At 42.8% G+C, this 16,470-nt stretch overlaps 1 protein-coding gene across 8 annotated transcripts in view; it reads left to right on the forward strand.

Annotated features, from left to right (window-relative positions):
• The first annotated feature begins 9,123 nt into the window (after window positions 1-9,123).
• Window positions 9,124-16,470, forward strand: part of TLE4 (TLE family member 4, transcriptional corepressor) — a 133,150-nt gene continuing 125,803 nt past the window's right edge. For all 8 annotated transcript variants that reach the window (XM_080912833.1, XM_080912835.1, XM_080912834.1 and 5 more), the window contains exons 1-4: window positions 9,124-9,795; window positions 10,305-10,402; window positions 11,554-11,617; window positions 12,769-12,813. In XM_080912833.1, the coding sequence (XP_080768959.1) occupies window positions 9,751-9,795; window positions 10,305-10,402; window positions 11,554-11,617; window positions 12,769-12,813 (252 nt within the window). In that variant the 5' untranslated portion in view covers window positions 9,124-9,750. The remainder of the gene's footprint in view (window positions 9,796-10,304; window positions 10,403-11,553; window positions 11,618-12,768; window positions 12,814-16,470) is intronic.

Genomic DNA, 16,470 nt, shown 5'->3' on the forward strand with positions numbered 1-16,470 from the left:
GATGACTTGAGATAATTTTGGCTTTAATAATTAGTAGAGTTCTAGTTGTATATGCAGTAGTTTTACAGATAATAATGTTTTAATTAGTTACTTGACACAGCGTTTATTAATTGCCTAAGCATTGCATAAATAATTAGAAAAATGTATGTGACTAACATACATCATTTAACAAAAATGTAGTTTTCAAAACTCAAAATAAGCGTTAAATACAGTTGTTTAGATCAAAATTATTACAAACATTCCACCCTCAAACCTATGAGAAATATAGTTAGCATTCATCTTACAAACACATAGTTAAGCTTGGAATGGGTCTCTGAATGTGACTATTCTTTACAATGTGATTCACTTATTTCGTGTTTTGGGGAAAAAATGTTGGAGAATAGGTAGATTGTTGTATAGTAGTCTAATGTTACAAAAAGAAGTCTCCAAATTGAACTCGCAGTAAATATCTGGCAATTCTTTTACCTTTCCACTGTCTTATTAAAGTGTATTTATACATGACAATTGCTATCATAATAAATAATTTTCCAAATGATTAGTTGTATTCTAGAAAACTTAAAGAACCTACAATCCTCTGAGGAGTTAAAAATAAACTATTTCCTTTCTAGAAATCGCAAGTACCAGCTTTCTTAAGCTTGTAAAAGAAAAATTATCTACATAATACACCTACGTAGTATTTAGGTCCTTCATGAACATCATTCTTGGAAATTGTATGATTATTTTCATTATGCCTTTTCTTTTCGAAGCCTATTTCCTTCTTTAAATTCCCACTGGATAAATTATAAAAGGTACTTTGCTTTGAGTTTCAAATTGAGAATGGGAAATGAGTGAGTTTTGCGTAGATGTTGCAAAAGTCAGATTCAGAAATCTATTCTCAGCCATAAAACACACGGCATGGGATCAACCCTTATCAGGGTGCGTAAGCCAATCCCACTGCTTGTGGATTTTGTCTTGTTTTTCCAACATGCCTGTGAACCACTTGGACCCCTCTTTTCTGAGTCATGCTTACCATTTGGTAAGGCAGTCACAACAATGGCCATTTTTTTTCTACTTAAAAATTGTATAAGGGAACACTTCATAGAGCAAAAGACAACGAAATCATTGTACAGCATTAAAGGCTAGCTATAGTAAAATGGAAAGATGTGAATTCTAAACACTGAATATTTCCAACTTGTTTGGTTACTACAGCTATGTAAGATTAAAGGGACTATTGGTTTTACAGAAGCTCTGTTTGTTGGGGTGTGCAGGGGCCATTTTAAGATTTGTCTCCCTCTTGGTACTTGGTGTACTTTGGTATATAGTAATAAGTGTTAGAAGTCTGTGAACTCTTATGTTCTATTCAATAGCCATCTCTCTTTAAGACATTGTTTGTGTTTAACAGATTCCCGTAACAGACATTGGGAAGACGACTTAACTGTGAGGATCACATAGGCTCTTTGAGAGAACCCAAGTTCTGGTCCTAGTTCCTGTGCTGACGCCTGACTGCCTGAAACCCCAGTTCCAGAGCACCAAGCACCGTTCTCTGGCCTTTGTAGGCACCTATGCTCAAGTTAAGTACACACTCACATATATTTAGTTAAAAATAAAGTTAAAAAACTAGAATAGGGCTGGAGAGATGGCTCAGCAGTTAAGAGCATTGGCTACTCTTGCAGAGTACCTGGGTTCACTTCCCAGCACCCACATGGAGGTTCACAACTGTCTGTAACTGTGGTTCCGGGGGCCCAACACCCTCACACGGACACACATGCAAACAAAACACCAAGATACATAATGCATAAATATGTGGTAAAAACTAGGATAAAAGCATTAACATTTTGTTCTACGCAAAAGCAAACACTGAAGGAAGAGGGCAGCTCTGTGAGTGAGAAATTCCTAGGGTGGCAAAGCCTTTACTCAATGGAGTAGAGCAATGGGATGGATTCACTATTCAGACCCATTCATTCTCTACACGGATGGCTGTTGAAGGAAGTCATGTGATTCATCAGAACTGTCCTAAGCAGTGTGATATTGAGAACATGTACTGAACTGAATGGGAGCACTGGGAGCCCACACACTGCTGGCATTACCACGACAGACCCTTACAGTTAGGTTACTTTGTGAAGCAGTAACTTTTCAACAAGTTGTCTTCAGCCATGTCCCCCAAAATCCACATCCTAGCACTTTATTCCTTGGGAAATTTAGGAAGATGGGCAGAAAACATAATCACATTTAACAAATGATCTTGACTAAACGTCCTCTCCGAGTTAAGAATCCCACTTGAAGATGATGTTTTTAGAGCTGCCAAAGCCTGTATCTAGGTAGGAAAGTGTGTGGAGACCACATGGATCTCCTTTATGGGAAGACTCCATGTAGATGAGACCAGACAGGTTTCAAGTTGAGCAGATTATAAGAGATGAAGAAATGGGCTACAGGTAGAGGCCACGCTATAGGGGGCTTCCATTAATTACTTTTTCAAGTAGAATGATGGGCTCAGCTGTTCTTTCCTGCACCCATCCCATTCTCAAACTGCCAATTTCAGAAAGTAAGTATGCAGTTTTGCTCCTGTAAAATCTGCCCTGCAGGTTGTTGTGATCGTTAGTGAGAGCGGGCGCCTGTGCGGAGGCGCCATGATCAGCTGCACAGGTGTGAACCCCGCTGTTTCTCTGAAAGCCAAAGTAGTGCTTCAGCACCGTTCATCTCCCTTGAATCTCACTTATCAAGCCTTCAGACACTTTAAGCAGGCAACAGCGAGGGGGTGGTGCTCCCAGTGGCTGTGGGAATACTAAGTTTCTGCTTTTGCCCTGAGGCACCAGCAACAGTCACTCCTGGATTCACCACCCACCCACATTCCAGCAATAAAACATATGTTTAAAAAGGCTTAAACTAGGCAGGTGAGCTGAATAGTATTTAAATTGCCTTCTTGAATTGAATACCCACTTGTGGAACTTGGGTTTATGCAAAGCGTGCTATAAGGAGGTAGGGGACCGGAGTTCTGATATCCTTTTAAGTTGTATGACCTTGAGCAAGTACCTTGTTGGGGTCTTAGTTGTTTGGCCTTTAAAGTAAAACTAATGATACCTGGTTTGCCTATAGTCACTGGACACCACAAAACAATTTATTCAAGTTCCTTCTAGATTCAAGGAAAATGATGATAATGTGAGTTTTTCTCCAAGAAGAGATCATTTTGGATAGCAGATTTCTCTTATTTGATTAGCTTGATCAGCATAAAGTGAATCTACAGTTCTAACTGCCCAGGTTGGTGAGATTTCAGAACTATTGCTGACTTAACATATATCCCCATACACTGAGTCATTGGATTCAAAGTACCCCATTAATAGCAACCTTTTTTAGCATGCGAAATATATTTCTTGAACTATATATGAGCCTCGTTCACCAGTCTGCTCCTTATTCAGTGTAAAAACCAGATGGCCTTTCCCCATCACGGAAGCACAAACCTTGTTGGTGCCTCTGTCCTTAGGAGGGAGAAGGGCTTTAGTTACCACTGGATGAGAGTGCTCCTTAGAGGTTCCAATAAAACACTTCAGTGAAGAATGAGGAGTGTTCTCTTCTTCCTGAAGTCTCCCCAGTACCTATGTAAGTTTGTCTATTTCATTTCTAGACCATTCCCCTCCCAGTAAAATGAGCAACCAATGTCTACTTGTCCTGTATCCCCTAAGTTAAGAAGGAGCATCCTAACCCAAAGGTAGCTCTTGCATCAACAGGAAGGCACACAGGACTAAGCTCTCCCTTCTCCAGAGTCCAGAAATCTGGCACTCTCTGAGACACTGAGCAGGTAAGTTGTTTCAAATAAGACTACTGTGTCGTTATGTCCATCTTACCATAGATGAAGGGGTGGCAAATCTATTCCTGATCTAGAAATGGTCTCCATGACTCTTGCTGTTTCTGTTGTATATTCAGAGCATTTCTGAATTGCAGGCAGCCTCAACTCAAAACTAAAATTTGCCTGCCAGTCATTAGTGAGCCAATGGCATAGCCACAGTTGAGTTTGTGTGTGTGTGTGTGAGTTGTAGTACATGTTTCCAAAATCAACTTCCCACAGATAAAAAATAAATAAATAAATCCATCATTACTGAGACTCCTGAATTAATCTTAAAATTGTCCCACCTGCTCCACATTTGTCTTTTGTTGTTCTTTTTCTCTCATCTTCACCATTTTTTTTTCCTGAAATTAAAGCTTTTACATTTACCTGATTCATTCCATGGTGAATTTATTAAAAGTTATTTATTTATTTATTTATTTATTTATTTATTTATTCACTTTATGGCCTGATCACAGCCCACATCTCTTCTTTCCTCTCAGTCCCTCTCTTACACCCCTCCTCCATTTCCTCATACCATTTTCCTCAGAGAAGAGGAACTCACCCCCCCAGTTGGGTACCAACCTACCCTGGTACATCAAGTTGCAGCAGGTGCATCCTCTCCCACTGAGGGTACAAAAGGTAGTCCAGCTATAGGAAAAGGATCCAAAGGCGGACAACAGAGTTAGAGATGGCCTCTGCTCCAATTGTTAGGGGACCCACAAGAAGAAAAAGCTACATATCTGATCTGTAGGGGGCCTAGGACAAGCCTTTGGTTGGTGGCTCAGTCTCTGTGAGCCCCTCTGGGCCCAGGTTAATTTACCCTATATGTCATTCTTTGGGGTCTTTGATCCCTCCATCTCCCTCAGTCCTTCCCTGAACTCTTCCACAAGACTCCCTGAGTTCTATCTATTGTTCAGCTGGGCTCTCTACAGCTGCAACGTGTTCTTGCCATTCAAATGTGCTTAAAACATTTCTTCCAAGAATTCTTTCCATCTAATGCAGAGGTTGGGATTCCCTCCTACTTCATTTGCTTGCATAGCATTTGCCTACTCCACATCACGCTCCAATGGAGAAATGCAAGGAAGGGCCAACAGAGAAGACACTTGTATTGTTTGCTGTCAACCTGGGCCATTCGGAAGAGAAACACACAGAAATTTGAACAAATAAAGTTCAATATAAAAAAATGAGCCAAGAAGAAAGAAATCCAAGAAAAATGATTGGTAAAAGATACAGGGTTCTTTTCTCAATTTCTCTCAACTTTTTTCCCCCTACTTGCTAATCCTTTTGGCTAGGGAAATTTTGGGTAACCTTGGGTCAAAAGGTCTGTTAGGTAGGGATACAAATTAAACATTGACTGATAATAAATTAAAACTAAATTTCTTGTGAAATAACTCATTGATGTATATATAATTTAATCATTAGAGATGAACAGGCATTTGCATACTAAAGAGATGGAAGTGCTGATTTAGTTTTACACAAAGCATTAAATCCTGGCTGAATATCTGAAGCTGCTTCAGGATACTTCAACCTTTTTCAGAGTTGCCAGATAACACGATGATCATCAATTCAGAGAGCACCATTTTGCATAAACATATAAAATCAACGGCAGAGGTATGTTTAGGGCCACTTCGGAAATCGTTGGAGAGTCTGTCCTAATCTCAAGCCAAAATTCATTGAATGATTTTTTTATGAAGCTCAAGTCAGCAATTCAAACAGCAATTTTAAAGATCAAACATTCTAACACAATCCTACCCGAAGACATACTAATTTGATACTTACATGCAGAAGAATAGTGGTAGGAAAATATTAAAAGTCTGTTTTCTATAATTAAATTATTTTTCCATAAGAGCGGAAAACTTCGTACGTACACGGAAAACACTGAGATTCATAACTTACATCAGTCTAGACTCGGAACACCAGGGTGTTCCAGGAAGCTTTTGGTGGGTCTGCATAGCATGGTAGCATGTACTTGTATGTTAAGAATCAAGGCTATAGTCCTGCAGGGGAGTGTTGGGACAGAAATACCTTTGATTCATCATACACTTGATTTTAAATTAGTTTTGGGTTACGTGTTCAGGTTATAGGAATAAAGAGAAACAGCTGCTTCTACTGAGGTAGCGTACCCTACCCTCCCACCCTCACCAAAAAGGAATTGCTCCTGCAAGACCAGGAAAGCCCAAGAGCGTAGAATCCGACCTCGATGGAGAAAGCTGTTGTAACCAGAAGAGAAACAGGTGGTTCCAGCTGGAAACCTGCTTTCTGGAACTTTCAAGAAGTCCACACACCAGAATCTGCTGAAAATGCGTGTTTTTGCGGTATCAGGGGAAACTGTTGAGGGAGAACACTTGCTCCAAAGCCACCTAGCCGTGGGTTGAAGGAAGCTGTGGCTGCTGCCTCCTCCTGCTCCTTGTCCTCCCTGTACGTACACTGGACTAGGAGGCAAACATCTTCGTCTTGGAATCTCTCCAGGGCTCTCTATTGATGAACCTTTTCTCTCAGCTGGAACCTATTTAAAGGGTCCAGACTCAGTCCCCCCTGCCCCCCCCAGCAGACAAGGAAAACGTGAGAATGAGGGGTAATAAGTCAGTAATAGCCATGTTTGTCGGTAAATTCTCTTATATTGACACTTACTACTATATGCTCAATTGGAATGTGGTAAAAGGGTTTATAACTTCTGACCTTAGGAAAAGGCATGCTTGGGATGGCATCTGTCACTTTTGAGACTGAACCAGGCTAGGCCTAACTTTAATAAACCATTGGTGGCACCAAGGCCATTTCTATGGAGTCGCCCACTCAGTGGGAGAACGGAACAAGCCCCTAACTCGTTTCCCAGATAGGGCCAACTGTGTGAGAAGCCAGCGAAGCAGGGCGGGGCAGGATAAGATCGACCTCCAGTGTGCTGGGGCGGGCCTGAGGAATGTGTCGGCCCACTTATCTTTCAGATACATGTCACTAACAATGTAGATCTGCCACAAGGCTAAAGTGTGACACATATACATAGGCTGAAGTTTAAAAGTGTCCTTAAAAAATAAGAAACACACAGTTTTCTCGAGTCACTTTCTCTTGATGGAAAACCGGTGAGAGGTTAAGAGAAAGGTCTCTCCTAGAAGCTGATATTTCCCACCAGCAAAGTTTCTTTCCACTCTGACCCTTTCAACAGCCCTTCAGGCTCTGGTGTTGAACTTCTTGCTTCCTGTCCCAGGAAATGACTGCATGGAATTTCAGTAAGTTGGATCCCAATGACACAGCAGCTTTCTATACGGAGAACTCAAGGCTTGGATTTGCCGGAAGCCATCAGCAAGCATTTACTGAGCACCAGCTACATGCCAGGCACCGTCTGGGGCATCTGGAGCGTCCTCTGCCTAACCAAGTCCTAGTTCCCATTGGAACTTACTACCATTTTGACTGAAAGAGAGAAAGAGAAGGGAGCTTCCCACAGTGACACAGCGGAAGTAATCCACTAAAAAGTTCCAGGGAAAGCGAATAAGCAAAACCTCAGAACTGCGCTGTTCTTGTTCCGAGACTCAATGTCCTAGTGCAGACATGGTTATCACTCAAGCCTTCTGAGAACCACTGAGAACACTGCTGTACAATGGACATCTGTGAGCTTCAGGAAATAACATAGGGCCAGCAAGATAGCTCAACAGGTACACGCGCTTGTTACTTGATCTCCAGGGTTTGTGAACACACAGACACACGCGCGTGCACACATATAATCACCCCCCAACACTAAATAAAATGCAGTCCAAATATGCAATTATTTATTGTTGAGCTTAAAAAAAAAAAACCCCTCATGTGTTCAAAATCCTCCTTATGTGAATGCCCTTTATTCTGGATTGGCCACATTTAAATAATTGGGTATGGGACAGAGGTAAGTCAATCATCATCCTCTTACTTTGGGAATGAAAATCATTTACAGAACGGAAGCACTGTATGAGTCTCAGGTCTGGATTTTTAGTAAGACTACTGCAGTCTTTGCTCAGTGTCTTCGGTGGCTAGTAGTAGTGAGGCACACAGAACGCCTTGAATTGGGCCGAGGAAAGCGCTATCATTAAGAAAAACGGGTTCTCCACTTTTGTTGAATCAAGAGCACCATATTAGCCTGTACTTCGAGTTAGAGTGGGATCAATGTCCCAAACTCAGAGGCCTTGGCTACAATCCTGCTGGACTTTTTCCGAATTCCTTTGATGCTCAGAGGTCAGAGGTTCCTCAGGTCAGCCTGAAGGCTCCTGAACACCCTCTAAGACTCAAACCTGCCGCGGGCTGCCTCTCCAGGGTTCTGACCCTCTTCCCTGGGCCATCACAGGCTCGAGGCCCGACTGTCCACACACCGACCCTCTTTCAACCCGGGAGTAACTTGACTGGTGCCTCTAAAGGAAGGGAACGTCAGAGTCAGCCGGCCCGGAGGCCCTGGGACCGGCCCAGTGCACGCCTCCCGGCTGCGGCTCTAAACCGGGCCGACAGCGTCCGCGCTCACGCGGAAAATTATGCCGGCTCCAGCAGCGCGTAAAATGGATGTGAACCGCACGGAGTGGGATCAGCGCGATCCTCCCTCTCTTGTCTCAACAGGGGTTTCGGCGCGTTGCACAAGGCCGAGCTTGTCTCTTTACGGAGACATCGGGCCCTAATTAGTGCGCACCCCGGCGCGGCCGCCTAGCCCGGGCTCCTAGGCGAGCGGGAGACGAGCCTCGGAGGGCGTCTTCGGACGGGCCTGCAGGCTCACCGCCGCCGCCATCACCGCCGAAACCTGCTTCTAAAGATGCAGCCAGGGCAGCAGCGACAGCAGCCGCCGCTGCTCGCCACCCCACGTTACTTTGATTGACAGCTGAACAAATGTTTCCGCGGTTCGAACGCTCGCGCTAGGGAACAGCAGCCAGGGCGAGGCTCCGCCCCGGGCGGGCCGCTGCGCCCCGCCTCCGCCAGCACCAATTCTTTGCACTTATTGGTCGGAGCTCCTCGTCACGCCCTGTCCCCACGTGGGTCTAGCTTGTCCGGCCCCGCCCTACTGGCTTGCCATTTGTCAGCAGTGAAATGATGGGCAGTAACACAGAACGGCGATTAATGTTCAGCCATCTCCGATTGGTTGATGCGGCGCCCTCGCGCCGCAGGAGGGCGGGGCTCCTGGAGAGCGCCGCCGAGAGTGCGCGGGGCTAGCCGGAGACTGTAGTCAATCTGGAGGCATTCTTGGCCACAGTAGCCACGCCAGGACTACATCTCCCGGGATGCTCCTTGGGCCCTCCTCGGATGGTCGTGAATATGTATCAGAATGTTAATGATTAGCTGCTGCTAAATTTGGTCAAAGAAGTCACCTACACAGAGCGCGTTGTTAGAGCCGTTCCGAGCGGGCGTTCGGCTGTTGGCTGCCTTCTTCCCCCTCTTACACACTCGTGTATTATTTTGAGGTGGTGTTCGCAGAGTTTGAAAGAGAATTTTAAAAAGCCGCAAGCGTTTCGCTCTTTTATTTTTATAATCCCCTTCAATTTGGGGCTAAAAAAACAGGAAGGAAGAAAAGGAAATGAAATGTGGTAAAAGAAGCTAAAAGGTGCCTTTTAAAAGATCGTTGCTGTGAAGTGAAAAATCTCCAGAGAACCCCCAAGCGCCGCGAGACCTCTTCCGAACCAAAGGAGTTTGCGCTCGCTCTCAGGGAAGAAGCGACCATTCATTCCGAGGAATAGCAGCCAATTAAAAGACAAATAAAAAAAGTTTGGAGTGGGGCGCGAGCAGGCGGGCGGCGCTCGGCGGGCGCGGGGCTCGGCGGGCGCAGGACGGACGGTGCCCGCCGCCCTCAGTGACGCCCGCGGGGAATGCGGAGCCGGCCGCCCGCGCCCAGCCGCCGCGCCTGCCTGCCGCCCGCGTCACGCGAGACCCGCAGGCCCGGGACGCCGCCGCGGGGCCCTCGAAGCGGATGAGCCGCGCGCCTCTGCCTGGCGCAGCCAACTAAAGCGGCGTGGATGATTCGCGACCTGAGCAAGATGTACCCGCAGACGCGCCACCCGGTGAGTGGCGCCGCGCCCGCAACCCTGTCCGCGGCCGGCCGCTCCGAGGGTGCGGGAGGCGACTGACTTGTAGCCATTTTCTTATTGTTGTCTCTGAAGCCCCGGGAAGCGGCGCGCCGCCGCTCTCCGCCCGCGCGGCTCTCCCGAGGGGGGCGAGCCGGGCGGCGCGAGTCTGCGGGGTGGAGGGCGCCGGCGGCCTGTGGCCGGACTCGCTCGGCTTAGCTGACGGCCGCTCGACGCCATGGCACGGCTGCCCCCGACGGGCCACTTTCGATTCCGGGTAGGGAGGGATGGGAGAGCGGGGCTGGGGGTTCGGGGTTGTGTGTTGGGGGGTGCGGGGGCCAGGCTGAAGAGCTGAGCTAAGGGAGGCGGCCCGGAGGCACCCGGACCCCAACAGGCGAGCGAGAGGCTGGAGCGGCGCGACCACCCCCCCCCCCCCACACCACCGCGGGCTGTCCACCCCCCACCTGCGATGTGGGCTAATTAAATATTTTATTGTTGTTCTTTAGGCACCGCATCAGCCTGCTCAACCCTTCAAATTTACAATTTCAGAATCCTGTGATCGGATTAAGGAAGAGTTTCAGTTTTTACAGGCTCAATACCACAGGTAACGATATTGACTTTAGCTGATCCTTCTGTTTGCTTAGCTCTTGTCTTACCCCCCTTCAACACTACTCCCCCCCCCTTTGCCTTTTTTTTTCCCCACCACAAAGGTATTACCATTTTCCCCCCACTGTGGGCAGAAAAGACAAGTCAGGGCCTCTTCTTCCTTTAGGCAGGTGTAAGGAAATTAAGCCTTTTCTTCTCCTGTAAACAGAAAAGGAAGCAGAACAATCGAAACTGAGGAGACTTGGAAAACGCTGAGGCCAAACTTTCGATATTGATTTATTGGGTCAAGAGAATGGAAGGTTGGGAAGATTCTGGGGCCCTTTGACTTCTTGGTTCTTTATTGCTCTGGGCTTGATTTCTTCCTTCTGCCATTCCATGGCATTATTTGAGAGCCAAGGGAAGTAAGCAGTGAGCCATTTCATTACTTTTATTAAAAACTAAAACAAAACTGAAAACAACCCCTCCCCCCATGCTTCGAAGCCCTTAAAACTTGGAATGCGTTTGAAACATGTTTGTTTCATGGGGTCCTTAATGATGCAGAATTCTTATTGCATAAATACAAGAACCCAAACAAGCTGCTGGGACCAGATCAACACCTCCCACCCCTACCCACATGGTATTCAATTTGTCTTTATTTTTTGGAGGGAAAGAAATATTAGTCATAGACTGTTGATTCTGATTTTCATTAATCTCATAGAATATTAAAGGTAAAACTTCCCCTGTGGCATTTTTGTGGACCTAACTTTGCTTATATATATATATATATATATATATATATATATATATATATATATATATATATATATTATATATAATTACTGATATTTATTTCCTTGTTTTAGTAAGTGAATTTAGTGAAGAATATTCAATTCTGGGTGAAGTCGCAGAATTCGGTTGGTCAGAGGGGTTATTTCTTTAAGACATAAACCCGGTTCCCAACCCCCTCAGTTTAACCTTATCAAAGAGGCAAGTCCAGGCTGGTTCTTGTCACTCATCTCGCTCTCCTCCCTTTCAGTAGTAAAGTGCTGTTTAATTTCATTGATTTGACAATAGGAGGTGACGATTTTACAGGAACGGATGTGGATTTGGGGTTTCTAGGATAGAAGTTAAGTTCTACACTGTACTCAGTCGATTTTCTGTCTTGACTAGTCTGAAGCTGGAATGTGAGAAACTCGCCAGTGAGAAGACAGAGATGCAGCGGCATTATGTCATGGTAAGAAAACTGTGTCACAGAGTCAAAGTGCTCATTAGCTGGGGAGACTGAAAGCAGGAATACGTTTTAAATCGCTGGAGGCTGCAGGATCCATCACAGTGGCCCTGCCAGTGTTGTTAAGGCTGTGGGTATGTGTCCATTAGCAACCTGTAATTCTAGGTGGTTGTAACTTGGTTTTGGCAACCAGCTTTGATTTAAATTTTCAGAAAGTTCAGTTGTATGGGGTATAATTTTCTGTGCTTTGTTTTTACAGATTTAAAAAAAAATGGAAAAAGAACTCATTTATTTTTTGTTTAGTCAAAAGCAAAATGTTTTTGTTAGTGGTTTTCTTTGTTGTTTTATTGCTTTTGCTCCAATTGTAACCAGACAGTTTCTATATACTCTTAAAATTACATGCATTTTTATGCCTTTTAATTAATGATTTGGCTAGGAAATGACACCAGACCCCTTTTCAGGAATCTTCCTATTCATCATGCTAATCTGGTTATATTTTTGTGTGTATGCTTTCAATTTCTATAGTCTTATTTTGGTTTTTAAGAGTATTGATTTGAGCTGCCAGATTTTCTGTACTGTAATTATACGCCCATCCAGACAAATCAAGTCTGTGTTTATAGAAGTATAATGAAGAATTTTTATGATTCAGAAGTATATTTTGTGTTGGAAGAACTTGCAGGGTGATGCATTAATTAATTTTCTATCCAGTTCTTCTGCTTTGCATGTATGAGTAGTACACTAAAAACAAGAGAACTCGGAGGTAGCATCACCTTTTCCAGCACTTCTTTCAAACCCTCAGCATCTGTGTGAGATATTTCTGCTGTGCTAAGGAGTTAAGAGTCATGTGGAACCAAATTTTCATGACTTTTTCAATTAATTTGCTTATTATGCAGAAAGACAGTTGTAAAAATAAAAAATGCTGGGTTTTAACATTTTTATTAGTTTTTTGGGTTTTTCTCTTGGGGTGTGTCTTAACATGGCTTCTAGTTTTTTAAAGATACTAATTAGACATCCTTTTTTATTTATTGATCAGGATATTTAGGTTAAGGTAAGGTCTTTGTGTTAGTTGCTTTGTTTTTTGTGTATTTGGGCAATTTGAATATACTGGAGAGATGATTTGAAGGGTACAGATTTAATTGCTTTTCCTTCTTTGACAGTATTATGAAATGTCGTATGGGTTGAACATAGAAATGCACAAGCAGGTAAGTTATTTCTTTATAATCATTTTTAGTGACAGTCATACTCATGTACTTTGAAAAGAAAATTGTATATTTTGTGATTTTTTTTTTTTCTTTTGTACATTTGAGACATCTACCTATATCTTAAAAGGCTTGGGAATGAGTAAGAAAGCAAGTCTTTGGCATGTGTTTCCTCCTGTTCTATATTATCCTACCTTTTAATAATTTAAAATTATGTTATTAAATCAGAATGCATATTAAACTTTCCTGCACTTTCAGAAACAGCATGCAGAATATTTAAAATATGTGTTTTCTTTTTGTAAAGAGTTGCCTTATATATTTCAGGCATCAAAATTCTCTTATGAAAGAACTTTCCCTGGAAAGTATTAGTGAATAAAATTGTGACTTGTATGAAACATTCATCGCTTCCCTGTGTAAGAATAGAGGACTGAGCTGGGAGGATCAGATGAAATCTGCAGAGCTATAAAAGAAATTGATGTAAAATCCGTGCACTGGTCCCCAGAGCCTACTTAGTAGATCTTACCAGGAACTCTGGCTTCGACTTCCAAAATTTGTGCAGAGTAAATGAACCTGATAGGAGGATGTGATTAATGTTAAGCCCTGGGTCTCGAAATCTAGTAATTAGTTTGGGGTTGGGGAACAGCATTGGTAGAGGTTTATATGACTGCTACAGCTGCTGCAGGGGTGGTTTTGGTTATTGGGTTTTTGTTTTTGTTTTTGTTTGTTTGGCCAGAGACCAAAAGAAATGGTTTGGTTTAAGGTCCCTAATGGAAAGAGTAGCCATGTATATCTGTATATATGTAAAACGCTATTTAGCAATTTCCTCTAGGAAGCTGAAGTCATCTCCTCATGAAGGACTTTGGATCTCATCAACCATTTCAGAAGAGATACATGTCTATTTGCCTGCTGGGAAAGGCGATGGGCAGTTTTCTGTTTTTCATGCCTTATTTATTTGTGGTCAGGGTGATGTATTGTACCTTCTAAGATTAAAAAGGATGAGATGACCATGTCATCAGGCTGTGAGAATTCTTTCAACTTGTAGCTACATGGTCAGAATGCACCTACATTAGTAGTTCATTAAAAGTTCATCTCTTGAACAGTAAAAGCAATCTTGTAAATTTACTTAAAAAATGAAGTTGGGAAGAATTACAGCAGTATGTATATTATTTCAAGTGCTGTTCTACTCCGTATGCTGTTTGGTTGTGCTAATGTTAACATATTATATACCATATATGCTAATACATGTGAGAGTTTGAATTTCATATACTCAGGTTTTTTAGTATCTTTGCCTTTTCTCTTTAGGTTAGTAATACAAATACTGCTTAAGCAGAATCTATCCAGCCTATGAATGGACTGCCTTTAGCACTACCTCATAGAAATACCATTACCTGCATACAGTCTAGATCTTGTACATACTTTTGTTTGTCTTTATGTACTGTCCCAGAACTAGCTTCTCTCTAAAGAATGGACACAGTGGATGCCCCTCATTTTCCCCTTCATATCCTTTCCTTCCTGACCACTTAGTCTCACTTAGTCTCTGGCTTTCCTTCGGCCATCTACACCTGGACGTGTCATGTGTCTTCATGTCTTCCTTTTGGAGTTGGGTAAATGTGAGATCCTTTAATTTTACACATTTTATACGACTATGAATTTTGTCATCTTTTTGTCCAGCTGGCCTCAAATGCCATCCATTTAAAATTGAGAAGAGTACACTTTGCCTTTTTACCCCCCTTTTGGTTTTGAATTCAATCATATCAAGAATCCCAAGGGCAGTTTATCACATTATGAAATACAGACAGCCCTGCAAACCACCTACTTATTATATTTTCTTTCTCCCCCCTCCCTTAAGCGCACAGGCAGATCCGTCTTTATTTGTTTTCCTAGGCAGACAGCCTTACTTTCTCTTAGCCTCTCTTCCAGATGCACTCGCTGGATACCCTAATGGAAAGGAGCAGTAACGCAAGGAAGTTGCCCTGAGGCATAATTGGGCCTATTTCTCAAGATCGGTTTAGGCTTATTCACTTATTAGATTTGTGTCTCAAAGGGTTCAAGAGTAGGAGTCCCAGGAGGCCTCAGAAGTATCCTAGTAATTGGTGGCCCCGATATTTGAAACCTTTGTGTAATTTTTTTGTTGTTGTTGTTGATAATATTCCTGTGTTCCTATTATTCTTGGCTATAGACAGCCACACAGAGTATTTTTAGAGGGATTTTTCACTGGGACAGAAAATGGTTTAGAAGGAGCCATGATTCCGTGACTGAGCAAATGGATAAATGGATGCTAGTATGCAAGCAGAGGTAAACAGGGACGGTCCCATCCTCCCCCTCCCCCTCCCCTTAGGTGATGCTCATCATCAGTCGCCCTCGGTTGATTCTGGTAGAGAACCATAAAATGAAACCTATGGGGAATTTGTCATTCTGAAATGAAAGCTAATGTAATTAGTACCAATTAAAGTACATTTAGTAAATTGGATTTAATCTTAATTAAGCCTGCGTAATGTTGCCAATTTTTAACAATTATGTTTGAGAACATAATTAATTTAAATTTTGGTAACTGAGTAAATAGCATTAGTCTGGTAAAATTAGTGGATTTTTTTTTTTTTTATTGAAAAGGGGAACTCAGTGACATGACATGGAATTGGAGCATAAAATATGAATGTAATTTTTAGTGATTTCTAGTAGGATTGATAGAGCCGGACAGATGAATATGGAAAAAAACATCCGGAGAAGTTCAAGTGGAATGTTCTAGGCCACAGTGGGAATTAGTACTTCTTCATTGTCTTCCAGTTTTCGTGTGAATATGGGAATGATAGACAAGACCTGGTTAGAAATGGCCTGGAATTCACTGTGACGTCTTTAAAGTAGAGTTTTTAAAATGAAAGAGCATTGTTTCCTTGAGGATTTTTCTGTTGACAGGGTTTTATTTTTGCTTTAGGTAGGACAGTTGGTCTAGGGTTTTTTCTTGTGAGCCTTTATATAGTGTGGCATTGGATGGGTCAGTGACCCTGGGCACATGGGGTGCTGGGTGCAGTCGATACCACAGCTAGATGCTGCTTGTTCGAGTCCTTTGCCTGCAACTCTATAATGGAAGAATTCCTCTCTAATGGAGTCAGACTCTGGCTGTTGCCACTCTGAAATGTGGATATTGGATGTAGATTAGTGTGAATTCAACCTGTGAAATGAAATAAGGTGGATGTGCTGTGATGTAAAAAGGGGGGATGAGAGAAAGTCACTTTCCTCGTGTTTTATAATCGGAAGATCTCTTCTAAAATTTACTTGCTTAGTACATGAACTTAAAAAACTATCAGAAAACCTTTGGATTTTGTGACACTTAAAATCTAAGTGTACAACGTGTACAATTATATGAAAATAGTTATTTGTCTTATGTGCATATTCTTGTGTGTAATTTTTTTTTTTGCCCTTAAGCAACAAAAATTTATTTCATCCTAAGCCATGCAAATTTCATTACAAGACGTGGGCCACAACCATTTGAGTGCTGCTAAAATATTAATTGAATAGAAATGAAAGGCTTTGCCAACTGATAGGATATCATAATCCTACCCTTGCTGGTCAATGGCAAATGATGATAAATGACATTAGGAACCTTTTAGCAAACTGTAATAACTACAAGGGGGGAAGCAGTATGGATTTGCATTATATCTG

The sequence above is a fragment of the Micromys minutus genome, assembly GCF_963924665.1.
Source record: "Micromys minutus genome assembly, chromosome: 2".
Classification (NCBI taxonomy): domain Eukaryota; kingdom Metazoa; phylum Chordata; class Mammalia; order Rodentia; family Muridae; genus Micromys; species Micromys minutus.